The sequence below is a fragment of the Xiphophorus couchianus genome, chromosome 3 (assembly GCF_001444195.1).
Source record: "Xiphophorus couchianus chromosome 3, X_couchianus-1.0, whole genome shotgun sequence".
Classification (NCBI taxonomy): Eukaryota; Metazoa; Chordata; class Actinopteri; order Cyprinodontiformes; family Poeciliidae; genus Xiphophorus; species Xiphophorus couchianus.
Window position 1 is genome coordinate 14,187,591 of NC_040230.1, and position 23,012 is coordinate 14,210,602.

At 39.6% G+C, this 23,012-nt stretch overlaps 1 protein-coding gene across 4 annotated transcripts in view; it reads right to left on the minus strand.

Annotated features, from left to right (window-relative positions):
- Positions 1 to 1,819: 1,819 nt before the first annotated feature.
- zbtb7b (zinc finger and BTB domain containing 7B) overlaps positions 1,820 to 23,012 on the minus strand; it is a 29,327-nt gene continuing 8,134 nt past the window's right edge. For 2 of the 4 annotated variants that reach the window (XM_028010720.1, XM_028010710.1), the window contains exons 3-5: positions 9,210 to 9,667; positions 4,721 to 5,781; positions 1,820 to 4,638 (exon numbers count right to left, since the gene is read on the minus strand). In XM_028010720.1, the coding sequence (XP_027866521.1) occupies positions 4,038 to 4,638; positions 4,721 to 5,781; positions 9,210 to 9,272 (1,725 nt within the window). In that variant the 5' untranslated portion in view covers positions 9,273 to 9,667 and the 3' untranslated portion in view covers positions 1,820 to 4,037. The remainder of the gene's footprint in view (positions 4,639 to 4,720; positions 5,782 to 9,209; positions 9,668 to 23,012) is intronic. The other 2 variants (XM_028010735.1, XM_028010728.1) reach the window with 1 other exon arrangement.

The following is a 23,012-nucleotide window of genomic DNA, read 5'->3' on the forward strand; positions in this document are numbered from 1 at the left end:
ATCCTGTTCTAAGTCAGCATTCGGGCAGCAGCAGACGTATAAGTTTGAATAAGGCACTTAAATTGTAGCCCATGCAACTAAAGGCTTATTAACGAGATTGTGCTTTTCAGGAACAATGCAATGTAAAAATATACGCGGCTCACTTAATCCTATTTACAAAAACAACTTATAAAATATCACTTTTACTTTTTAGAGAAGCACAGATGTTACTGATTTTCACTTTTCCAAAGGCTAGCATCATAAAAACCAATTTCCATATTCATACTCCTCAAAATGTTTTGCATTTTACTTTACAGTCACAAATGTCAATGTATTTCATTTTGGTTTTATGTGGCAAAACCGTAAAGTAGTTCATTATAGTGAAACTGGTGGGAAATGAGGACACATTTCACATTTTATACAGGCTTTTTGCAAAAATAGAGACAGACAGATGTTTAAGAGCATCTGTGAATATAAATGATCACAGATTCTCCACTACTTTTAGCTCTTAAAAGTAAAATTTTTAATGTTTATAGGTCACGTGTCAGCTGGACGGCAAATCTCCACCTTAGTCCCAAATCTTTTTCAGACTCTAATATGTTTTCTTTCAGGATTGGCCTGAATTTAGTTTCATCAAGCTCACATGGTTTTGTTTCTTTTCTCTTTTTTGCTGCTGAAGGAAAAGCATCCCCACATTCTGCTGCCGCCACCACCATGTTTCACTATGTGAGTGGTGCTTTCAAGGTGATAGTTTTTCAAAACATATTGTGTTTTACAGGTGAGCCAGAAAGTTTAACATTTGTCCCAACTAACCAGTGTAACCTTCTTCCACATGTTTGTTGTGTTCAGTATATGGAAAGTGGCAAACTGCAAACGCATTTTAATCATTCTGACATATTCTCAATTTATAGGGTAAAAATTGCCTTAAAGAAATGTTCTCTCTCATTATTCTGGCATTTAGCAAACAGGAAAACATTTGGTATTCCTGGCCGATTTAAAACAGAAAAAGTTTATTCTGATTTCACATCAGACAATGTGAACAAAATGATGTCTCTATTTTTATGTAGTGCATGTAAACCTCTGGTTTCAACTATAATATCGGCCCAACTTTGGAGATTTTGTGAAGTCACATCTTTACAGTGTGGGTTCCTTTTCACGTGCTCCCATTTTGAATAGAGACTGTATACTGGAATCAGTGATGTGTAGCGTTCAGCTGCATCTTAACTGGATACACTGTTTTTTCATGACATTATCTTATTTTATTTTTTCATGTTAATAAAAATAAAATAAGCTGTCTGGGAATACAGTTCCAGCAGTCGAGTTCCCTCAAACGATCAGATAATTAGTCAAATTAGTCAGACAGTAGGTGATGCCATTTTCACTTTCAAGCATCCAGCAACCGGAAGTGAGCTTAGCATAGTGAGATTCTGAAATGTTATTGGGAAATCACTGACATTTGAGTTCCTATTGCATCAGATCTGTAACAGTGGTGAGGTGAACATAGTATGTGTGAGCTGCTGCGCTTATGCAAATGAATTTTTATTAACACCCAGAAATATCTTTCATTTAGCAAGTGACATATGTGTGTATGCCACTGTGTGAAATCATAGAAAACTGAGCTGGAAAAAAGGTCAATGTGCTTTAAATATGATCTCATCTGAAAAAGATTAAGTTTGGTTTTAAAAAAAAAACAGTCTTGTGTTTTTTACAATAATCATTTTGTGGCGTGTTTTATGGTAATAAAAACATGTTAAACAGTTGCAAAGTTTGCTCACCAGGGGGTGCAAACCTGACTAATGCTATACTTTTGAGGAGTAAGATGAAAACTACAGACAAAAAGTCAAGCTTAGGTAACTTTATTTTCTTTACATCATCTGAAACAAATCATGGGGAAATGAATTTGCATCTCTGAGAAGGAGTCCTCTAAAAACTGAAAGAAAAAAAAAAGCATCCCTGATAGTGGGGTCTCTATTCAGACTGTACCCCTTAACGTCCCCTCACCGAAGCCAGGAAAAAAAAAAAAAACCCAAACAGCTCACATATAAACACACACTTCACAGCTGACATCAGTTTAACCGTCATTCATTCACAAAGCTTTTCATTGGGAGCACCAACACCCTTCATGCACAGGACCAACCGTCATACTGCCATTCCAGTAGGACAGGTTCCAGCAAGGCCAGGAGTTTACTTTCATTACCTTTATCTGTACATAAGATTTCCTTCATTACAAAATCTACAAGAAAAAAAAAAAAATTTCAAACTACTGGAATCCCACATGCATGAAGAGTATCAATCCTCCTACAGCACCGCTTGCTTCCCATTTGACATTTTGTATAATCACTTAGTGCATTGCTCAAGATTTCCTGAGAATAGTTGCAGCACGAAAAAACCCTAAGGCAACTTCATCCCAAAATATATCTATATGCATATATTTATATGTATATAACTCCCCTAATGTCATGAAGTATGTATGAGGGCTTTACAGAGGTACCGTCTACTTAATCAGAATTTTAAATAGTGACGAGAGAGTTAAAGGATAGGATTTTGAAAGTTGGTCAAAAAGCTTGAAGCTCTCCAATCTCATAGTGCAAATAAAATGGAAACAGGGAGTTCCAAAACAGCAAAGACAGGGTATAGTGCACCCAAGGCCAGAAGAGCACATATGCTACATGATGGATTTAATTGAGAATAACAACAGAAAAAAAAGCCATTAATGTTTGCACAACATGAGGCAAGAAAGCCATGGAAAGCATGAAGTTTTTGGTCAGAGATGAATAAACTCAAAAAGGTAATGGCCCCTTTTAGTCACAGCCAAACTACAAGAACTACAATGTGCATGATGCATATTGTCCACACTTAGTTAACGACAGGAAAATCAATCTGTGTTCAAGTTCCAGGCGTTTTTAACCCCGCCGCCCACCTTCAATGTCTTTGCTCTGGTCCGTTGTGTTGCCTTCTGAAGGGAGGAATGTGCCGGTTTTACTGCAGAACCTGGTAGGTTAAATGTGCAAAGAATGCATTTGAGGAAGAATGGCTTAAAAAAAGACAATCAGCCTTTTGAAAAAACAAGGCGTTTGAGGATATGGGGGTTGCTGAGCAAAAATCATCAGTGCGGGTTCTCATAGGTTTTTGACAAAGACTGGGCTCTGATCTGGGTTCAGGATGGATGTGGTCTTAAGACGGCCATAATAAATAGCAATAAATAAATAAATACACAGAAGGGGTGTATATTGTCTCAGTAATCCCAACATTTTGCCACACTTATTTGTTTTAAGAACATAAATGAGAGCAGAGGAAGACTGATAAAAGCTGCATGTTTTACCAGAATCAACCCACTGATCCAGACTTTGTCATTTTGTTTTTGGTCAGGCATTTAGCTCAGAGCACCTTGGCTCTGAAAAACTAAGTAGAGTCTTTCTCATGGCTTTTCAAAAGAGTTGGGAAGAATCTTCTCTTCAAACCCAACATTGGCTACAACTCATCCACTCTCTTTTTCTGCAAAACAAGAAAAAAACCCCAGCAGATCTTTGGTTTCAGCACCAAAATAAAGCACGGATCGAACCACTAACAAAAACAAAATTATTGCTTTTAACCCAAGGAATGAGCTTGATTAAATTACTCTGTATTTCCACCGATAGCCACCAGAGGACAGCGGACACACAAACCTTACTGTGATCTTTTAGGCGATATGAATTTCAAACTGCATCTGAATCAACAAAAATACACATCTTTAAATATTTCTCCACTCTGAAGCCCTGGATTTTAGTTTGCATAGTAAGAAGCGTCCTGGTGAGCAGATATTCAACAAACACCAGCAAGAAAAGAAGTATTAGAGACAAGTCAAACCTAAAATACTTGAACAGCAAACATAAACAAAATGCCAAAAACCAGAAGACCAACATTAAGAATATCTCAGAAAACCCGTTTTTCCTTTTTTTAAAATGTATTTTGATAAGTTTTAAGTGCTCTCTTTATGGAGCAGGTCATTAGTCCAGCCACCTGAGATAATTATATTAATTTTTTTTACTGTGGATGTTTACCACAAAGTTTTTTTTCTACTATTCCCCTTCTTCTACTTCTTCATCTTCCATGTCATCAGCCCATCTGTCATGCTGCAGCGCCGGAGAGCGAGTTCCTCCAGGATCTTCCCTCTCCGAATTTCTTCCGCCTTGCATGTCGAGACCTCGCAGAAAAAGCTCGGGGTAGCCGGCCAGCCTCTGCGGGGCAAGTTGAGCCAGAGCCTGGAGGGCCAGCGACCTTTCCCTGTCGATGCCGCCTGGGAATATCAGTGAAGGTCCGCCGATGGAGCCGCTCCCGCCTCCGCCTTCTAGAACCGAGCGAGGGTGAAACACAGAGGGGTGCGCCTGTAGAGACAGAGGGCTGCCTTCTTTCTCACCGCCGTCCTCTCCCAGCTCAGGGCCCCGCCTGGGCCGACGAGTGCGCAGCTCCAGGCAGCTGTGACCCTTGCGGTGGCGCTGAAGGTGGTCCTCTCGGGCGAAGGCCTTGTGGCAGAGTGGGCACTCGAAGGGCCGCGCCCCGCTGTGGAGCGACAGGTGGTTTTTGAGGTCATATGAGTGGAGAAACCGTGCAGGGCAGTGGGAACAGGTGTAAGGGCGCTCGCCGGTGTGTTTCCTCATGTGGATCTTCAACTTGTCATTGCTAAACAAGAGGAAATTAATGATCAGAAGGCATAAAGAGAAGAGGTGAAACAACACGACACATTTGTATGAACTTGTCATACCGTGTGAAGCGAACTCCACAGGCAGAGCACTGGAAGGGTTTCTCCCCGGTGTGCGTCCTCATGTGGCGTGGCAGCTTCCCGGCTCCATGAATAATCTTCTGACAGACTGGACACTGCTGGGGTGTTTGAGACTTCCTCTTCCTCCCGCCTCCTGCTACTGATGTGGCGGCACCTCGATCTGCTACAGAGCTGGGGAAGGAGCTGGATCTCATCATGTCGTCGCCCAAGCCCTCCATGTCGTCGTCCTCAGACAGCTTGTCGTTCTGGGTTGGGGGCTGGTGGGCTATGAGAGGTCGCTCTTGTACCCAGTGGAGGAGCCCTCCATTTAGTGTGGCCCCTCTCCCAGGTTCTCGGATGGCTCTTGGATCCCCGTTTTGCCCAAGTTTGGGGTGAAGCTCCTCTGGTTCGGGGCTGGGAGGCTGGGTGGGCGGCAGGGAGCGAAAGCTGTCGGATGCTGGTGAAGGGTGAGAAGCAGGAGAGGCGGGCAGCGGGTTCAAAGGTGAGAAGTTGTGAGGTAAGCCAACTTTTTTCACCTTCTTTTTGTCCGTTTTTCTTCTGGATATTTTCTCTACAACATTTGCTATCTCTACCGTCCTCTCACTAGTCGTCTGAGGAGGTCGCTGCTCCCCTGCGGTCTCCCCCTCGGCCTCCCCGGTCTCTCCGAGAATGTCTCTGCAGGCATCGGCTACGCACTGGATGCCCAGAAGTTGAGCGCCTCGCAGCACGTCTCTCATCCCGGAGCTGGGGATGGTAAGCGTGGCAGTGTAGGCGAACTCCAGCAGGGCGTCCAAGGCGTCAGGAGCCACGCAGTCCAGCTGGCAAACACTGAACCCCCCGCCGCCCTCGCCGCCGCCTTCCTCTGCTCCGAACAGCCGGCGGAAGTAGAGGCTGACGGCTGCCATGACGGAGCGATGTGTCGGGTAGCGAGCCCCGCGCGAGGTAAGGGTGAGGTCACATAGGAGTCCCGTCCTGCGCTGGTCATTGAGGTGGGACAAGAGCTCGTTGCTGTGCTCCGGGAAGGGGATCCCAATCAGGCCGTCCTCTCCTGGAGACATCGCCACCTACAGCACAGGAAGGGAAAATTAAGTAAGCAAAAGAACTGAGGGAGGGCAGTAAAAAATGGCATGCAGTTTTATGACAAGTGTAATGTTTAGGAAAGGTATTTCTACACCTTGAACTAAATATTTAATTATGGTGGGGCAACATGGACTAAAAATTTTATTGTGATATTTTGTGGTACAATGAAGATTTATAAAACATTCACATTTGAAACAGACTTATTCAGGTCGCCACTTACGTGTTATTTCTATTACTAAAATGCAAACAGTAGCTGCATTAAATTGTTTTTTCAAACTCACAGATATTTATTGACACTCCTGTGGAAAAGGAGTGAAAAAAATAGCAAAAATAACATTTCCAATGATACTGTCACTTCTGTTTTTTATTTACCTTTAATAACTGAAATTTATTTTGACGACAAATCAAGATTCTTAAATTGATTATAAATATCGCACGATAAATAATAAGCGCTATGATAAATACCCATCCCTAAATTTAACAGTGTTTTGTAAGGAATAACAATGTTAATCAGAGAAGCAGACTAAATCTGGAGGAGTTGCAGAGATCCAAAGGGACAGCTTTGTTTTGCATTTCACAAATCCGGCCTAAATGAACACTTGAGTAAAACAAGTAAAAAATGTGGAAGAATGTGCTCTGATTAGATAAGACAAAAACAATTAAAACATTTGGTCTATACAATAGTAAGAAAACAATAAATAAATTTGTGGAGAAGTAATACTGCACATCATCCTGAACACACCATCCCCGCTGTGAAACACGGTGTTGGCAGCATTATTGTGTGGGGATTATTTTCTTCAGCAGGACCAGAGAGGCTGCAAAACCAATGAGAAGATGGATGGAGAATGTGTGGACATTTATCACATCGCTTTTTATTTATCATGATAAATTTTGATTTACATTTATCCGGATGAATTCCAATGAATAATGTTTAATAATCTCCAAGACTGTCCGTATTGTCAGGATTGTCATTTTTACTATTTTCTCTACTATTTGTTCAAAGAAAGCATCAATAAATATCAATAATCATAATAAATATGATTAAAAGCAGTCACTGTTTGCAGTTTAATGATACAAGTCGCGTACTTACAAGCGGGTAGGCTCTGCTAAGAGCAGTATTTGTGGAACTTTGTGTGCTTTGACACACAGTCACAAACATTCAGTTACCTAAAACAGAAGTAATAAATACTTCTTATTGACACTTTTATTGTTATCACAATAGTACTACAACAGATTGTGATAAAATCTTAATTCCATGTTTACGATCCTGAAAGGAAACCTGTTAGAAAAACTCTTGAGATTGAAGTTGAATTTCACCTTCCAGTAGAGCAAAAACCATAAATAAAAGCTGTAATAAGAAGGTTTAGATCAACACATAATTGTGTTAGAATGGTCTAGTCAAAGTCAGATCTAAATCCAATTGAGAGCATGGATAAGACAGACTGAGCCTGAGCTATTTTGGAAAGATGAAACAATTTTGATCTCAAGATGATTTTTATTGACAATGTTTACTTATCAATTTTCTTTCCAATTATGCATCAATTTGTGTTTGACTGCAAATAGAAATATGATTAGAATATACTTAAATTTGAGGCTGTAACTACGGGTGGGCAATATGGACATCAAATTTTATCACAATATTTTGAAGTACTATTTCGATAACAATAAAAAAATATGATCGAAGCTATTTTTTTACTTATTTTTATGTAGGTAATTTTATGATATCGTTCTTGAAAAACATTCCCATTTGAAATACGTTTCTTCAGGATGTTTGTTGCTGAAAGAAGTGTGATTTATATCAGTAACCAAATATAATCATTTTTTAGAGTTTACTGATATTTATTGATACTCTTGTCGAACGAACAGAAGAGAAAATGCAAAAACATTTTTGTTTTGAATTTAACATCATTAATTGTAATTTATCAAGTTTATTAACGAGTTTTTGTAGAAATGTTTTTACCATAAATGATAATCAATACAACAAATGGCCATCCCTAGTTGTAACATGACAAAATGTGGAAATGTTCTAGGGACTGTGATGTTGAATATTACTTATTTCTTTGCAGTTTCTAAGAGGGAGAGCTTACCCAGACCTCTGCTTAACCCGTTCTAAAAGTAAATCTTTATTAGCGTGACTGACATGAGGAGTTCTCCTTCACGTGAGGGACAATTTAAACAGGGCTTAGCAGCCACTCTGCCCCCCATGATCATCCTGTATTTTCCATCCAGATTACCAAATCAGGAGGAAACGATTTCAGCCCATCAGGAGGGGGTTGGGTGAGCGGAAGAAGAACAGAGATGATGGAGCGAGGCGAAACATTAAAGCAAGAGAAAAAGAAAAAAAAGTAGAAGTAATTCTTGAGACAGAGGGTGATATAAAAACAGATGACTGGCGGTGATGTGGAAAGGATAGAGGGTTGTGCAATGCCCTGTGGGTGCTGTAGCCAAGGGGCAGTAGGTTAATTCGTGTGTGAAACCTTTATAGCATTAGCCAACTGATTAAAATACCTGGAGAAGAACTTGCAAAGGGCTACTGGAGGAGGAAGAGACGAAAAGCAAGCAGGGGAGAGGGAGGAAGTAGCAGAGTAGAGTGGGCGAGAGGGGGAGAACCAGTGAAAGAATGAGGAAGGAAAACAGCAAGAGGAGGCCTCATATAAATGTCCGCCACTCAGATATTCAAAAGCATGGTAGGTCTCTTAAGTGACTTTGTTTTGATCTAATGAAGACTTTTCAAAAGCCGGTTTTTCAACATGCATCATGAGTGATGGGCTGGTGATAAACTCCAGAAATGAAAGCCGAGCAGGGACAATAAGTTTATTTCCTCCTAAAGAGTCCTGGCAGAAATGAGGCCCAACTACTCCCTGCTTTGGCTCTCCAAGCACGCACTGCGCCCCGTCCGCATTGTACCTGGCTGATGCTACATCTCCCACACACCTGAGCAGACCAGATTTTCCACAAACAACTCATCCTCCACTCCCCTCCGCTCTCTGCCTCCCACCCATAGCAACCGGCAGGCCCCCCCCCGGCCATCCAATGACAGCGCTCACACCGTGCCCAGAGGGCTCCGCACAACAACAGCACACCCACCTGAATAACCTGCTCCAAAACACACCTTATTAAACACACACACGCATACACATGTACTGAAAACATGCACGCATACTCTTCCATGTAAGTCGGTGGCTCCCCCCACCCACCATTGTTCGTTGTAACTGGTGACGAACTTAACAACCGACTATTTATATAAAAAAAAACAGAAATAAAAAAAGCTGGCACCCCACCCTTACAATTAAAAGAACTTAACATTGGTTCTTAAAACACGCTTTTAGAAACCCCTCCCAACCCAGAGGACTTATCTAAAATACATTTTCCATATGAAGTCCAACTCAAAGGTTTGAAATGTCAGTCCTACCTTGCCCATCTTTATGGGCACAGTCCCTTGGAGACGAAGCAGCCTCTGTCTCGTGGTATCCATTTTTACGTCTTCACTCTTTGCTCGTTTTCTCGCTGCCTTTCAAAACCACCTGTTTCCTTACAGGGGTGCAGGTTGAAGGTTTGATCTGGTTGTCAGAGGTCGAGGACAAGTGCTCGTCCTTGGGGATGTCTACCGCTCTCGAGCATTCTGTCACTCGCTCTCCTTCCTGTTGTATCAAAAGAGGGTGCACGCTGACTGACGGAGAGATCTAGAGATACCCCTCCCCCCCAATGATCGTCGCCTACGCGCCCCCTCTCTCCAAAACCCAACGGCCCATTTTCCGAATACTTTCCGATAAACACTGTCTCCTTTCCTTCCTCGGAGCAGAGAGCACCCAACAGGTAGATGGATGGCGGCGCAGCAGAAGGTAAATCGGGGATCTCAGTTGAAGCAACCTTTGGGGTTAAGACCCAAACATGAGTTAACGGGTTTAGCAGGAAGGAAACCCGCAAACGCAACCAAAAGCACATTAAAAATAATTTCCAGGCAAATAATGTCAAAGCCGAAAAAAAAAACTAAGTAAGAACAGAAATCATATTGTCATTCTGAGTCATTTTGCACCCGAATCAAACATTCAGGTAGGTGCAATATGAGAATTAACCCATATTATACCACACCTCGGAGACGACCTGCTGCACGGAGCTCTTCCTTTGAAACCAAACGTCTGCTCCTCCGACAATAACACCAACTCAGGAAAGCAAATATTTACAGCCATTTTCTAACTGAAAGTGAGTTTTAAGGTTGTTTTCTCTTCAATGTGAGGAGCGAACAACAGACAGAAACGTGAGGAAGTCCATTTAATTTCTCGCACGCCGTTTCTCTAATTCTCAGCAGATTTGGTCTTGAGTAAATCGTCTGAGTTGGAGGATTTAGAAAACAAAACGTGAGGATTTCTTAGTTTTCCTGTGTTGTACTCGGCACGGTGTAATCTCTGGACTTTTGTGAAGACGTCAAACTGCCCTTGAAAAGTAAAACTTTATCACCATGGATATAAAATTTCAGTTAAAATAAAAATCATGTACCAAAATTGTTATTTGCTTCAGCCTTATATATTAGCCTAGTAAAAAAAACTGGAAGAAAAACAAGCAGAGGTAAATCCAAGAGGCAACTTGGTGCTTAAATCTCTGTAGGGCAGAGTGCAAATACTTGACCTGACCTTGCATGGGTACACTGTGTCCTGCATGATAATAGCCAACATTACGACAACTACAGTTTGCTAAATGCATCTATGGTATCAGGATGAATTCAAACAGGAGGTCCAAGTTTATAAAATTCATCTCAAAGCGTGAAACGAATCTTAGAAAATGAAGCTGTGCAGAGCAGCAAGAGACTAAAGGGGTTTTAGGAGGAGCACACAACAATGCACATTAAGTTTCCGGCTCTGGGGAAGAAAAAAAAAAAAACACACAACACACACACATCATGGGTAGTTGGTGGTTCCAGCTCGTTATTTTAGGCTATTCCTTAGAACTCCGACGTGTTCGGAAAATTACAAAACAAACTTTAAAAAAAAGATGCAATGATTCCCATCAGTTTTCTGTCTGGCTGTGAGTCACTCAATGCTGACAAAAGTGTACAGTGACAGTGTTCGTATCCCCCACTGACTCCTTCCTTCGTCACTTTGTTTCTGTTGCTTGCCAAGGACATGTCTGCATGAGATGCAGAATCTTGCAACACATGGTAAGTAAGTCAGAAAAGGCCCACAAGAAGATCAAATGACCACATTTTTCAAATTTGCTCTCGTTAACGAGGCTGGATATGTTTAAAATTTAATCTGTTTTTCTCTAAATTACTCAAAATGGTTTTTAAATAGCCTAAAATGATTCATTCTGCTGAATATTCATTTAAATGCTTCCGATGCCATCTTTCCAACAATTACCTCTGTCTTTGCGTTTTTGCACTCATCCTCCCACTCTTTTTGTCGACGGCAGAGGAATTAATCAGCCCTGCACCTTTACGCTGCCTTCACCCCATGCTTTTGTTATGCGAACCCTCTTCCTTTCTCTCTTAACACCCAAAATTGTGCACCTCTTCTGAGGATCTGACGCTGACAGAGATCGAAAACTGCATTTGGGTTGTGTGGATGCCAAATATAAGTGCAAGGCCAGAAAATCCCGACGTGTTTGGAAGATGTAGATGTGTAACTCGAGGGGAAATGGAAACTTAAAGAGAAAAAAGCACCGTTAATGACCCGAGAGAAAAAGGGGACAGGTTTGCATGAAAACAAACACAAAGCATATTGCTTAAAAACAAAGCTCAACCTCACACACAACTGGGGCTGTTGGTATAATTTTTATGGCTGCTATTTTCCATTTAAGGCTGTAAGTTTTCCCAGTCCACCTCAATTATATCGAGCTCCAGCTCTAAAGGGGGGAAAATATGACTTTATGCTTTTCACACAAAAAACCCAGTCTGAGTGGGAGATGGAGAAAAACTCTTATAAATTCTGATGTCAGATGTTTTCCAAAGAGGCCTTTTGTATGTGTGTGTGCAGCACACATGGTTGGTTGAAGGCTTCCTCATCCAAACCCCACTAACTAAATTAGATTCTTTTTTTTAATTTTAGTTCATACAAACTGTCTGAGATCTTTACAGCAGAAATACATTTTTGCAGAAGTTAAGAAGCCCTTTAGGGAACCATAAACACATTTACGCTGCTCTGTTACTCTTATAAAAAGTATTAATCAGAGAAGAACAGAAACAGTTCTCGTTTGCGTCCATTTGTCAATCGAAACACCCGGTGACTAACATCTTTCTCATAGTGATTCTCATCCGTTATTCCTAACCACAACATAACATATCAGGGCGATAAGTAGCATCCACTGCCCCCAAAAAACATCAAAAGCACGGAAAGTGAAAAATTCAAGCTCATACCGTTTCTCCTCCTCACTCTCGTCTTCCTCACACCACTTTCCTTCAGCTTAGTGCTTACGATAAAAAGAGAAAACTTTGCACTTCACACATGTAAGAGTAGAGAGTAAAGCAGCGGGACACTGTCAGTGAGGAAGAGTAGGGGAGGAGGAGGAAACTGGGGGATGAGAAGAGAGGATGAGAGCACATATGCCTGCCAAACCAAAACTAAAATTCACCTTAACATTTCTAAACGGAGCTGAAACACGCAGCTCGTTTCTGCAGGGAGATAAAACACAAAGTCCACCGGCTGTGCGTCCCAACAGCTCCCTCCAGACTGCACATTTGCATCCCACCAGCAGATATAAAAAACAGACCCAACCAGGCAGAATTTGAATCACCATTTGAATTTGTCAAAGACAAGACTTGAGACAGCATCATGATAATTACATTGGCTGTCCCCTGCAGTGACAGAACTCAAAAAAGAGAAGTCTGCTGAGCAGATGTTACTCAGCAAATGTCTTTTTTTTAGGTTATATTTCAAGAAAGCCCCTGCGAGAAGCAAGCCCTCCTCCTTTCTTACTGCAACTGGGGCATTATGGTGTCTCTTTCTGTGTGCGTGTGAGAAGTTTGATGCATGCGCGCGGTGTGGTCTTCGTTCCAGAAACACATTACATTATTCATTTGGCTGGCAGAGCAGAGGCCCTTATCCCCTCGCCCTCCCACACCACAGCACTCGGCTGCACGCTGCAACAGCAGCAGCCAGTTTGCATGCCAGACCTGGACACCATGCGAATCTGCAGGAGGATTATCAGCTTATCAGCACATGGGGCAAGACATTTGGGTGCACATATATATATGCTCTGTCCTTTAATAACACCAGACAACTTCTAACCTGAACTCAAGGTATAATGAAGTTTTTATAACCAGATGTTGTATAGAGTAGTGTATTTAAACAATGAGCACGTCTACAATTAGGGATAAATAATAATTTATGGTATGATGGGTATTTTAATCAATTTCAGATGTAGATCACCTGAAATTGATGCAAAAAGTATTCACATGCCTGACTGATTTAGATTTGGAGCAATCAAAACCTCCTCATGACGGCTGAAGAGCTTTTTGCATGTTCCTGCTGGTAATTTTTGATCAATGAGCTCCACGACTTTGAAGCCATCTTTCCCATCACCCTGATCTTTAGTTTAAATATTATTATTACTTCCTGGAATATATAATAAAGTAATGATAAGAGAGGTTGACTTGAGGTGCGGATTAACTTTAGGACCCAATCCAGTGGACTGTTGGCTGGGACTATATTTTCCAAATTGAACATAAATAATAATTAAAAATGTAATTTTAATTTTTTTTTATAGATTTTCCAAATAGTATTAGCAATAACATTGCTTTACAAGGATTCAGCAGCTACACCATTTTTTAATGACTTAATACTGACACTGCAAATATTTATTAGATTTTTAAATTGCCTCCATTTTATTCTTGCAAAACTCAAAAATCAAGCAGAATTTAAAGCAACACTGCCATCCCCCCTGGTTTACAGAAGGCTATTAAATGTTTTTCTCTCTTCCAGTGAAGAAAAATTTGGATATTTGCAAATATTTCATGTGGTGTAAAAACTGATATTTTGGAAACTGTAGCATTACCATCTATTACACTCATTATGACAACAGTGTTTTAAAACTGCAGCCAACAATCCAACTACTTAATCTGATAAATTAGCATCTTGTACTCTCAATTCCAGAGGTGTAAAACTTATCAGGTGTTCATTCTGTAACATATATAGATCAAAAACAATAAATAGGAAAGAAAATATACCTGCAATTCAATCATGAACGTTTTTGTCAATGTAAAAATCATTAAACTGAGGTATATTTTCTCACTTTGGACCATTAGTGTATTATAAAACAGCATCAGTGATTTGTATTTTAAGTTTTTATTTACCATCCAGTCAAAAACTTTTATTTACTTCAGCGACTGAAGTACTTTCTGGAGCTGACACATTTTTATGTCTAAAACTGCAATAAATATAACATTTTAGAAGAGATTTTTTAATAATTTTGTACAACTTTAGAATTATTAAAGATTATATTCAAGCTTAATTTTCAGTTTTTTACAAACACAAAACCCTATGCGAGTTTGAGAGACTTTTTTTCAAACTACGGTATTTTCAGATTTTTACTGTGTTTTATTTTGTTTTTCAGTATGTCTTTTCATGTCTCTAATGGTGGTAAATTTATTTTAGGCTTCACATAAAAAGTCTAAAATGTGACGAATGATTTATCTTATAGAATCTGGTGAGAAAACCCAACTTTGAAACTTATTTGCTGCAGCACCAAAAATCATGAAAACCTGTTTCAGCTCTCGCTGTGTTTCTTTTTAAAATCACTGTACACAAAAACATTTACGCTCAGCTTCTTACGGTGAAACACTGAGGGAAGCAGCAGCAGGAAAGGAAATCAATCTGAGGTTGGAAAGAGGAAAAATGGTCTGAGATTTGAGACGATACGACAGAGGTAACAAAGGAACACGAGGGAGGAACGTCTTCTAAAAACACACATATTCTTAGAAATCACAAAAATAAGGAGGTTATGGGGGAGGAGAAACACATGAGAGTAAGTGAGTGAGAGAATGGGGAGTGGGTGTAGAGATACTCCAAAAGATAAAGTGGAGAAGAGGGGAGGTTAAGACAGGAAAATCTAGTCCCGGCCTCGAACAATCTGTGTTGGCAACGAGACGTGAAACAAGAGTCGACAGAGTTGAGTTACAAGGGGAGAGGAATGGGGATAGAGTGAGAAAAAGAGATAGAGAGAAAAGAGAGAGAGAGAGAGACAGAAGGGAGAGAAGCCGTGACATGACGGCTGGAAGATAAACACCACGATCGAGCAAGAGGTGAACACATGCACGCAGCCACAGGAAGTAGCAAGAGTCCTCGCAGGTGTATGCTTGTGCGCGCGTGTGTGTGTAGGCAGATGTCAGAGGGAGCGATGTGGTAGCAGCCACCTCTATCATTAGCATCACCAAAAGGGAGTTTCACCATTAGATGGAGAACAAGCACAGATGTGAGAGAGAAAGCCTGCTGACGGCGTGGTTTCACACTTTGCTTCCCCCCTTTTCTTCTAGCTCCTTATCTGGTCAGCAGTTTCTACCCCTCAGCGCTTCACAGCTGTGTGAGAACGCCGGGGCATCAAGGTGTGTGTAGGCGAACCATTCACTGCATTGAACTCGATTCTTTTATAACGCCGCTAAGAGTATGTGCGAACGCCCGAAAAGAATCAACGAAAGTCGAGTTTTTATGCTTCGTTACGGTCAAACATGAGTAATTTATAAGCACAGTTGCAGTAATTGAGTGGGGGTGTTTTAGCAGGTCGGGCTGTGGTACAAACAGGGAACTGTGGGGGTGTAACTGTGGACCAAGAAACTCATAATACAAACTTGGTTCATTTTCACACTCCTTTGCAGAAAAACAAAGCTTGCAGAAGGAATGGTTATTTAGTAAAATCTGTAATTTTAGGAGCGTCTTGTTGCCTTTTTAGCTGATTAAACTGATGTTTTTTATTGCATCATTTCCAGTAGAGTTATCAGAAAGCATCCAAAGCTTTCCGAAGTGTTTTAGCACCCCAGTAAATGTGGGCAAAAGCATTCAAGTAAACTGTTATGGAAACTTTGTGACACCAACTCTCTGCAGCGGATCTACCTGCAGTGGTTTTTGGAGATTCTTATTGCCTCCTTTATCGCCTTCCTCACCATGTACAGTGGAAAGATAAACTTTGGTCCTGTGTGTCACAGCTCTACTTCCTCTAAACATCTGAATTATTTTTCCAGCTGCAGCAGGACTTCTGCAAGCTCCACTCAGTTAAATGTGTTCCTAAGATCATCGTCATTTACTTCACTTATATTTAACTTACTTCACAGCACGTTACGATATCCAGTAACTTTGTCAACTTAAATTAGTGTTTTTCAGCTCTTGCATGACTCACTGCCTTCTTGCACTACATTGTTAACCTCATAACAGTTATTGAAATCCGTGCTTCTCTGCAAACCTCTTCAAATGTACACTTTCCCACAGTGAAAGGACTGGTATGTGGATAATGCAACATGAACATTTTGATTGTCTAAACATAAGTTTTAAAGCCAGTTTAGGAGCAGAAATATTATGCAGATTTGCAGAGAAGGTAAATAATAACTTAAAGAATAATTTCCACTATTGGTTCCCTTATATAGTTTTGCACCGCACAAAACCAAAAGCTTCCAAAAATGAGGGAAGAAATGAATGAATGAATAAACAAATTTAAGACATAACTAATTGTAATTTAAGACCTAAAATAGAAAGACTTCATAGATCTATTAAGATAGAAAATCTTGTAAAACCATGTAAAATATCTAAATAATAAACTTAATTTTAAATGCGCCGTGATTTTCAAAACGGGGTCATAAATTATATTTAAGTTAATCTTAAATTTGTAATTTATTTCAGTGAGAATTGTGTAGTTCTGGCTGAAAAGGTGTGACAAACACTACAAGCTCTTTGATGCAATAAGCCTCGTTGAAAGGAGTTTAGATATTCAGCTTTCAGCCCCAAACCTGCAAAACAATCCAGCTCCTGGAAACGGCTCACTGAACGTTTATGCTATTTAAATCTGAAGGTTTTTGAACATGAGTTTAAAGAGGTTTGGATCATCAGTAACTTATGAAGCTTAATGTTTAAGACCTATTCATACTCTCCAAGGACAGGTACATTTGTTCCGTCTCCTTTGGAGTCCTTGCAGCATAATCTTGAAGCTCATTGTGGACAGAACTTATTTTTTCTTGCGTGCTGCAGTGTGAGAGACCTCTGAGGACTTGCTATGGGCTTTTCACATGAGTTCTTGTGAAGTACAAAATGTTCTTGCAGCCTTGGATAAAAGAACAAATTATCTGTTCCTGCATGGTATTTATTGGTCCATACTGTCTGTGTCAAAGGTAGGTGATCTGGGTCTACAAATGTCAGAAAACACAGATTTGAAGGCACAATTATTAAATTTGCTTAAATAAAACTTATTAAGTAATTGGTTCTTAGTTCTTAGTAACATTTTTAACATTCAACTTCCTCAAACTTGTACAAACTCTGATGGCGACATGGAAAAGTTTTGGTAAGTAGCTATATTTTCGTGGCCATTTCTTGAATAGAAGTGGTTCGTTTAGACTTTAAGATACTTTTGTTAATTTAGAAATCACTCAACGGGCCACTCAGGTCTCCTGGTTCTGGTTCTGCATCCCCAGAACCAGGAGAAGCAGCACAGCCGAAACACTGAGTGCCTTTAAACCAAACCAGTTTAGAGTTGCCTTTCATTAACAAAAACACTGATTTGAGGCATTTGATGATTATTATTCTTGTTTATGGCAGTTGACAGAATGTAATATTGTTTCATAACTGGTTATTGTGTTACATTTTTATTATTTAAAGCATTTTGAACCGCCTTGTTGATGAAATGTGCAGTACAGATATACTTAACTCATGAAAATAAATAAATAAGAGACAATAGAAAGTTCTCATCTCTTTGCTATTTTGAATCCTGACAAAAATTAACAGGCTGCTGTAATATTATATTTAGACGCAGAAGTCTAAATATAAAGTCACACATTTTTAATTAAAAGGTTCTTTGACACTCAGATGAACTTAAAATAAAAAATGTGACATTTATTCAACATGAATACTTCAGAGCCCGATACAGTGTGGGCTCTCAAGTGTAATTATGACATATACAAAACATGATTAATATATCATGTTAGGTGGAATTTATGTACCAAGTTTAGAGTTAGAGAATAAAATAAAGATGTTTGTTTAAAATACATCAACCCCAGTAAAATTTTACACTGTAATAATGTTTTTTGTCGTATACAAACAATAATTTGTTAGTTTAAAAGAGGAGACCAGACATGTGTTTCTGGTCAGATTTCTTGAATGTGATCCACTTTTCTCAAAGTGTTGTTTAGTACTGCTTTATTACACAGAGGTTTGGTTTGTGTGCCCCTAACTGAACAAAACAAAACTGTAAAGTCACATTAAAAGAGATTAGATGAATCACTTTCTCGTATTTTTTAAGATCCTTCCAGAAAACGTGTTGAATGTGACTGAATATTGTAGCTTTATTCATATTTGCTAGACTGTTCAAAATATTAGTGTAGCTTTTGGGATTTGGCTTTTAATGCTCTGCAGTCAGACTGCAGCACAACAAATTGTAACTGCAAAATAATTTCCAAGCTAAACTGAAAACCTTTTTGATGATATCTTCAGAAAGTTAGCAGAAAGAGTTATTTTGGTGCTTTTTTCTCAGTACTGAGAGTAAAGATGAGTGTCGATCCCTGTGTGTGTTATGAAGTTCAGGTAGAGTGGGTGTTGAAGAACATGTGGGGGTTTTTATGAAGGCAACATGAAAGGTGCATAAACAATTCACGATTTGAGCAATATATTTATTTAAAGCAATGATTTGTAAAATAAGACAAATCAAGTGATTTTTCTGTGCTTTGTTGCTCCTTTTATGTCGGTTTTCCTGGGTGGACAACATGTCTTCAACAAAGCTTTTACTGTTCAGGGCAGACGACAAGAACAAAAGCATAAAGTGCGAGTTTGTAAGAGTGCATCCTGTATTTAAAGTTGCCACAACAAAGGGAGGATCTGAACAGCAGCAGTGCTCCTGCACAAACACCCTCTCACTTTAAATAGGAAGATCTTGCAAAAGTACTGGACACACACAGAAACACAGCAGTGTCGCAAAACTAACTGATCCTGATCAGTTTCCTCTTCCTGTGCTCAGTGAAGATGGTCGACCACGAGAGCAGATGGAAAGATTAAAGCGAATGACACGCAGAAATGTCTCGGAGGAAAAGTTAAAGCAGAAGCACAACAATCCCTTCCCGACAGGTAGAAACAGAGAGAAAAAAGAGAGAAGAATGTAACCAGAGGAGATGAGGGAAAGATGTGTCAACTTCCTGACAAATCAGCTGCGCAGAATGAGAAGTGGAGGAGTGTGTCCGTTTCTATTTCACTTACAGGCAACTAAACGTATCAGAGCAAATCTAGGAAGAGGTTTTAGAGTCATGCGACTGGTAAAGCGCCAGCATTAATCTCAGTGGACAAATCAAAACTGTTTATTGTTCTGTTTTTCCTCCTTTAAAACAGCAGGAGCATGTAAAGTTGAAACCAGATGTTAAATACAAAGACAATCATTTTTAATTGCTGTCTGACCATAAATCAAACTAAAGGTTTCCTGTTTTAGTTCAGCTGAGTTTACCAAGATTATTTCAATTCGCTAAATACAAAAATAATTTAGTAACTTGAGATTTTGTTTTTACAACCTACAAATCTAAAAGGTTGCTTTCATTTCCTAAATATTTGGAAGGATTGCAGCTTATATTATATGACTTGAGTCAAATGTTGCTGGGATTTTGTCCCATTCCTCCTGACAGAACTGGTGTAACTGGGTCACATCTGCAGGCCGCCTTACTTTTTATCTCTAATCAGAAACTTCCTATCGGGTTGAGATATTAACTTTCTCATCCATATTAAATTTAGCTGCATGTTAAAGGTCGTTATCATAATCTGTAATTAGTAAAGTGTACTAGTCTCTCCGAATAATCATAACATGACGCTTTAATCCCATTGCTTCCCAGTTCAGATGGTGTTCTTTGACTTGTTTCACACTTTTTCCTCCAAATGTAGCGATGATCTTTATAAGCAAACACTTTAATAAGACAGCAGCTCGGTTCTTCAAAATGTAAGGCTTTTGGCCTGGAGTGAATTTGGAAACTAATATTTTTTATCTTGCTTTTTGAGTCATGACTTCTTCCAAAGAGTTCAAAGGCATAAACATATTTGTGTATGCAAACCAAAATATTTAAAAAATAATCTCTACACTTGTCTTATTATTTTGACAAATCTAAATAATTTTGTTAATTCTAGCTGACGGTGAGACTATGCAAAGCTTTTGGGTCTTTTTGCACAGTGTACATAGATGTCTGGCTTGAACCGTATTTTTCAAGAAGCAAACAAATAGGTTGCATGTTATTTCACATAAATAATTGATTTGTTTTTAAACATTAACAAAGATGATTCGATTTTTTTCCATGAAGGGATAACAAGCAGCCCCTCTGGAATACAAGCCTCCATTTGCTGCTGGAGTTCCCCTCTGAGCGACACACATGAAAGGGGTCACTTTCAGCAGCGCCGAGTCCCTTTTGCCTGCTCATGTTTGGGTGTTTATTCTCACTTTCCCTGAAGTGTTGTCTCACTGTACCTATTTATGATAACCGCCCGCTCAGTGTGTACAGAAACAATTGCAGTGTTACTAGAAAAGCTGAATCACTGCCACTCCTTCAGCCTGTGTAGCCGTTTTCTCGAGTCTCCATTTCTCGGACGCTTTGCAAGTAGAAGAAGAAGAAGAAGAAGAAGACGATGACAGAGAGTCGAGGCCACCTGCCTTGTTGGTTAACCCTTCGGTGGCGTGGGCTGTGAGGCTGGTGGTCGAGAGCATGGGAGGGCTGTCAAATGTTACAGAAACTCATGACTGAAAAGAGGAAATGGCAGATACAGAACTTCCTCTATTGACACAGAACGAGTGGGGGCAAGACTCGACGACAACAGCAGCAGCCTGGATTACGGACAGCGTGTAGTCATCCCTGAGTTATTACAGTTTCAGTGTGGAGAAACAACTGGCAAGGGCGGCGAAGTTGTTCAGAAATCCGGGCCTTGACTTATTAATAAGGTTTAAACGAAGGCGGGAAAGACATGAGAAGTTCCTGCAGTGGCTTAATAGGGAAGGTGCCATCACATCAAACCACCAATGAACCGCCGTGACCCTCATGCAAACGATGACGCATCAGTCTGAGCGCCTGGGTGTAATTTCTCATTATTTTCACATGAATACAGTTCGGAGTAATACTAGAAATATTCTCAGAACGACAGGAGCAACTACAACACAAGACAATGAGACACCTTTAAACATCATGGGGGGGAGAAACAAACAAAAAATAAAACTCCCATTCTCCTCCTCCTCCTCCTCCTCTCTCATCTCTCCCCACCTTCCTCCCACTCACTTGGTTCACGTGAAACTGAAAGACCCAGGTCTGAAAAGGGGGAATTTATAAGGCCTCACATGCCCTAATTAAAACAGTTCCTGGAACCGTGTGCATGTATGCATGTGTGCATGTGTGGACGCACATGCACAGCTGCGCGTGTGCTCCTTGCCTGACAGACCACTCAATATGTCACTTCCCTCTATCCACCGGTTCACGGACACATGGCTGTCACCAGTGCAGCAAGGCCACGGTCACATGATCCGTCACGCAAGTTTGCCCACAACAGACATAAATGAAAGAAAGCAAACCTGAAAGAAGATCTTAGGAAACGCTGGAACAAAACAGATCCTCCTTTCAAAACTCAGTGAATCTGGACTTGAATCCTTACAGATCAGGTCAACACAACTAAATCTGCTGAGTTAAAACGGGTTTATACCGAAATAAAGCCGCATCTATTAGAGATTTATACTGAGAGTCTCAAAACAAATTACTATATCAGAGTATCAAGGTGTTACACTCAAATGTTTATGATTAAAAATATGCAACAATATGATTAGTTGCTTTATATTCAAAACAAAATAACAAAAATTGCTGCTATATTATAGCTAAATACAACTACAATGATGTTATACATGTTTATTATTTTAATCTCAATAGAATGAAAGTATAAAATTAACTCCACTTAAATGTATTGATAGTTTCTAATTGCTTATTGTACAGAATATTTTTGCTTTTCTATTCTGTAAAGAGAAACCCAAAAACAAGCTGCCCCAGCTGAAAAGGCTTAAAAGATGATATTTTAAAAAGAAAACCATCTTTAACATTGTTTTCTTAATGCACATGCATAAACACACCAATTAGAAACAATTTAACAAACTACTAAATGTAAAAATTGCTATATATTATGCATAAAACTTCATACATTCCTAAATTTTAATTAAAAGTAAATTTTTCTCTTTGAAATTTAGCACAAAAATATTAAAATTCAGGCATTGACATAAAGATTTCTAGGAGGAATTTATATGATTATTAAATAATTAGCATGTTTGTTGTGAATCTTTTCTCTGATAATCAGGTGTTTTATTCCAGAAGAATAATCTCACACTGCTTTATTTCAATGCCATGTTTTCTTGTCTTTCCTATTTTGAGGAATGTTTAAGAGACGTGGTTCCCGCTGTCACAGAGGAACAAAAAGACTAATTAAAAATTATAAAATAACAGTATAATTCAAACACGCCTCAGTAAAATTTATTTTATAGGAACTGAGTTTTGTTTCCAGGGCTTAGAAAATATCATAATCAAAACATTTGCTTGTATAAATAAAATATAACATGTCAAAAATATTTAATTTATTAGCGGATCCATTAGATTACTTCCTTATGTATTTATATTACGATCTACAACTCAGGACATCAAAATCCCTAATAAGTACATTAACCAACAAGAAATGCAATTGTAAAAAATGTTTCTGTTCTTCTTCGTCTTCTTCTAAGGCCAGCTGGAGTTATAGAGCGACTGCAGCCAGCAAACCACAGAGGAGTTAACTTCCAGGTTGCCTATAAAATATTCAACTGCTTGACCACTTTATTCAGCTCATATTTTGTTCCAAGGATGGCGATGTCTCCAGGAAACTCCTCCCTCCCGGCGTTTATTAAAGTTTGACCACCACAAAGTGTTTGTGGTGTAAACGATGCCAGAGAAGCAAAGAATGTGCAACGACCTCGATAATAAAGTCAATATCAGGGAAGTTGGTGGAACTAAGTGTTCCCCCTGATAAACGAGCGCCAATGGATTTCAGATTATCTCCGTCTGTTTGCA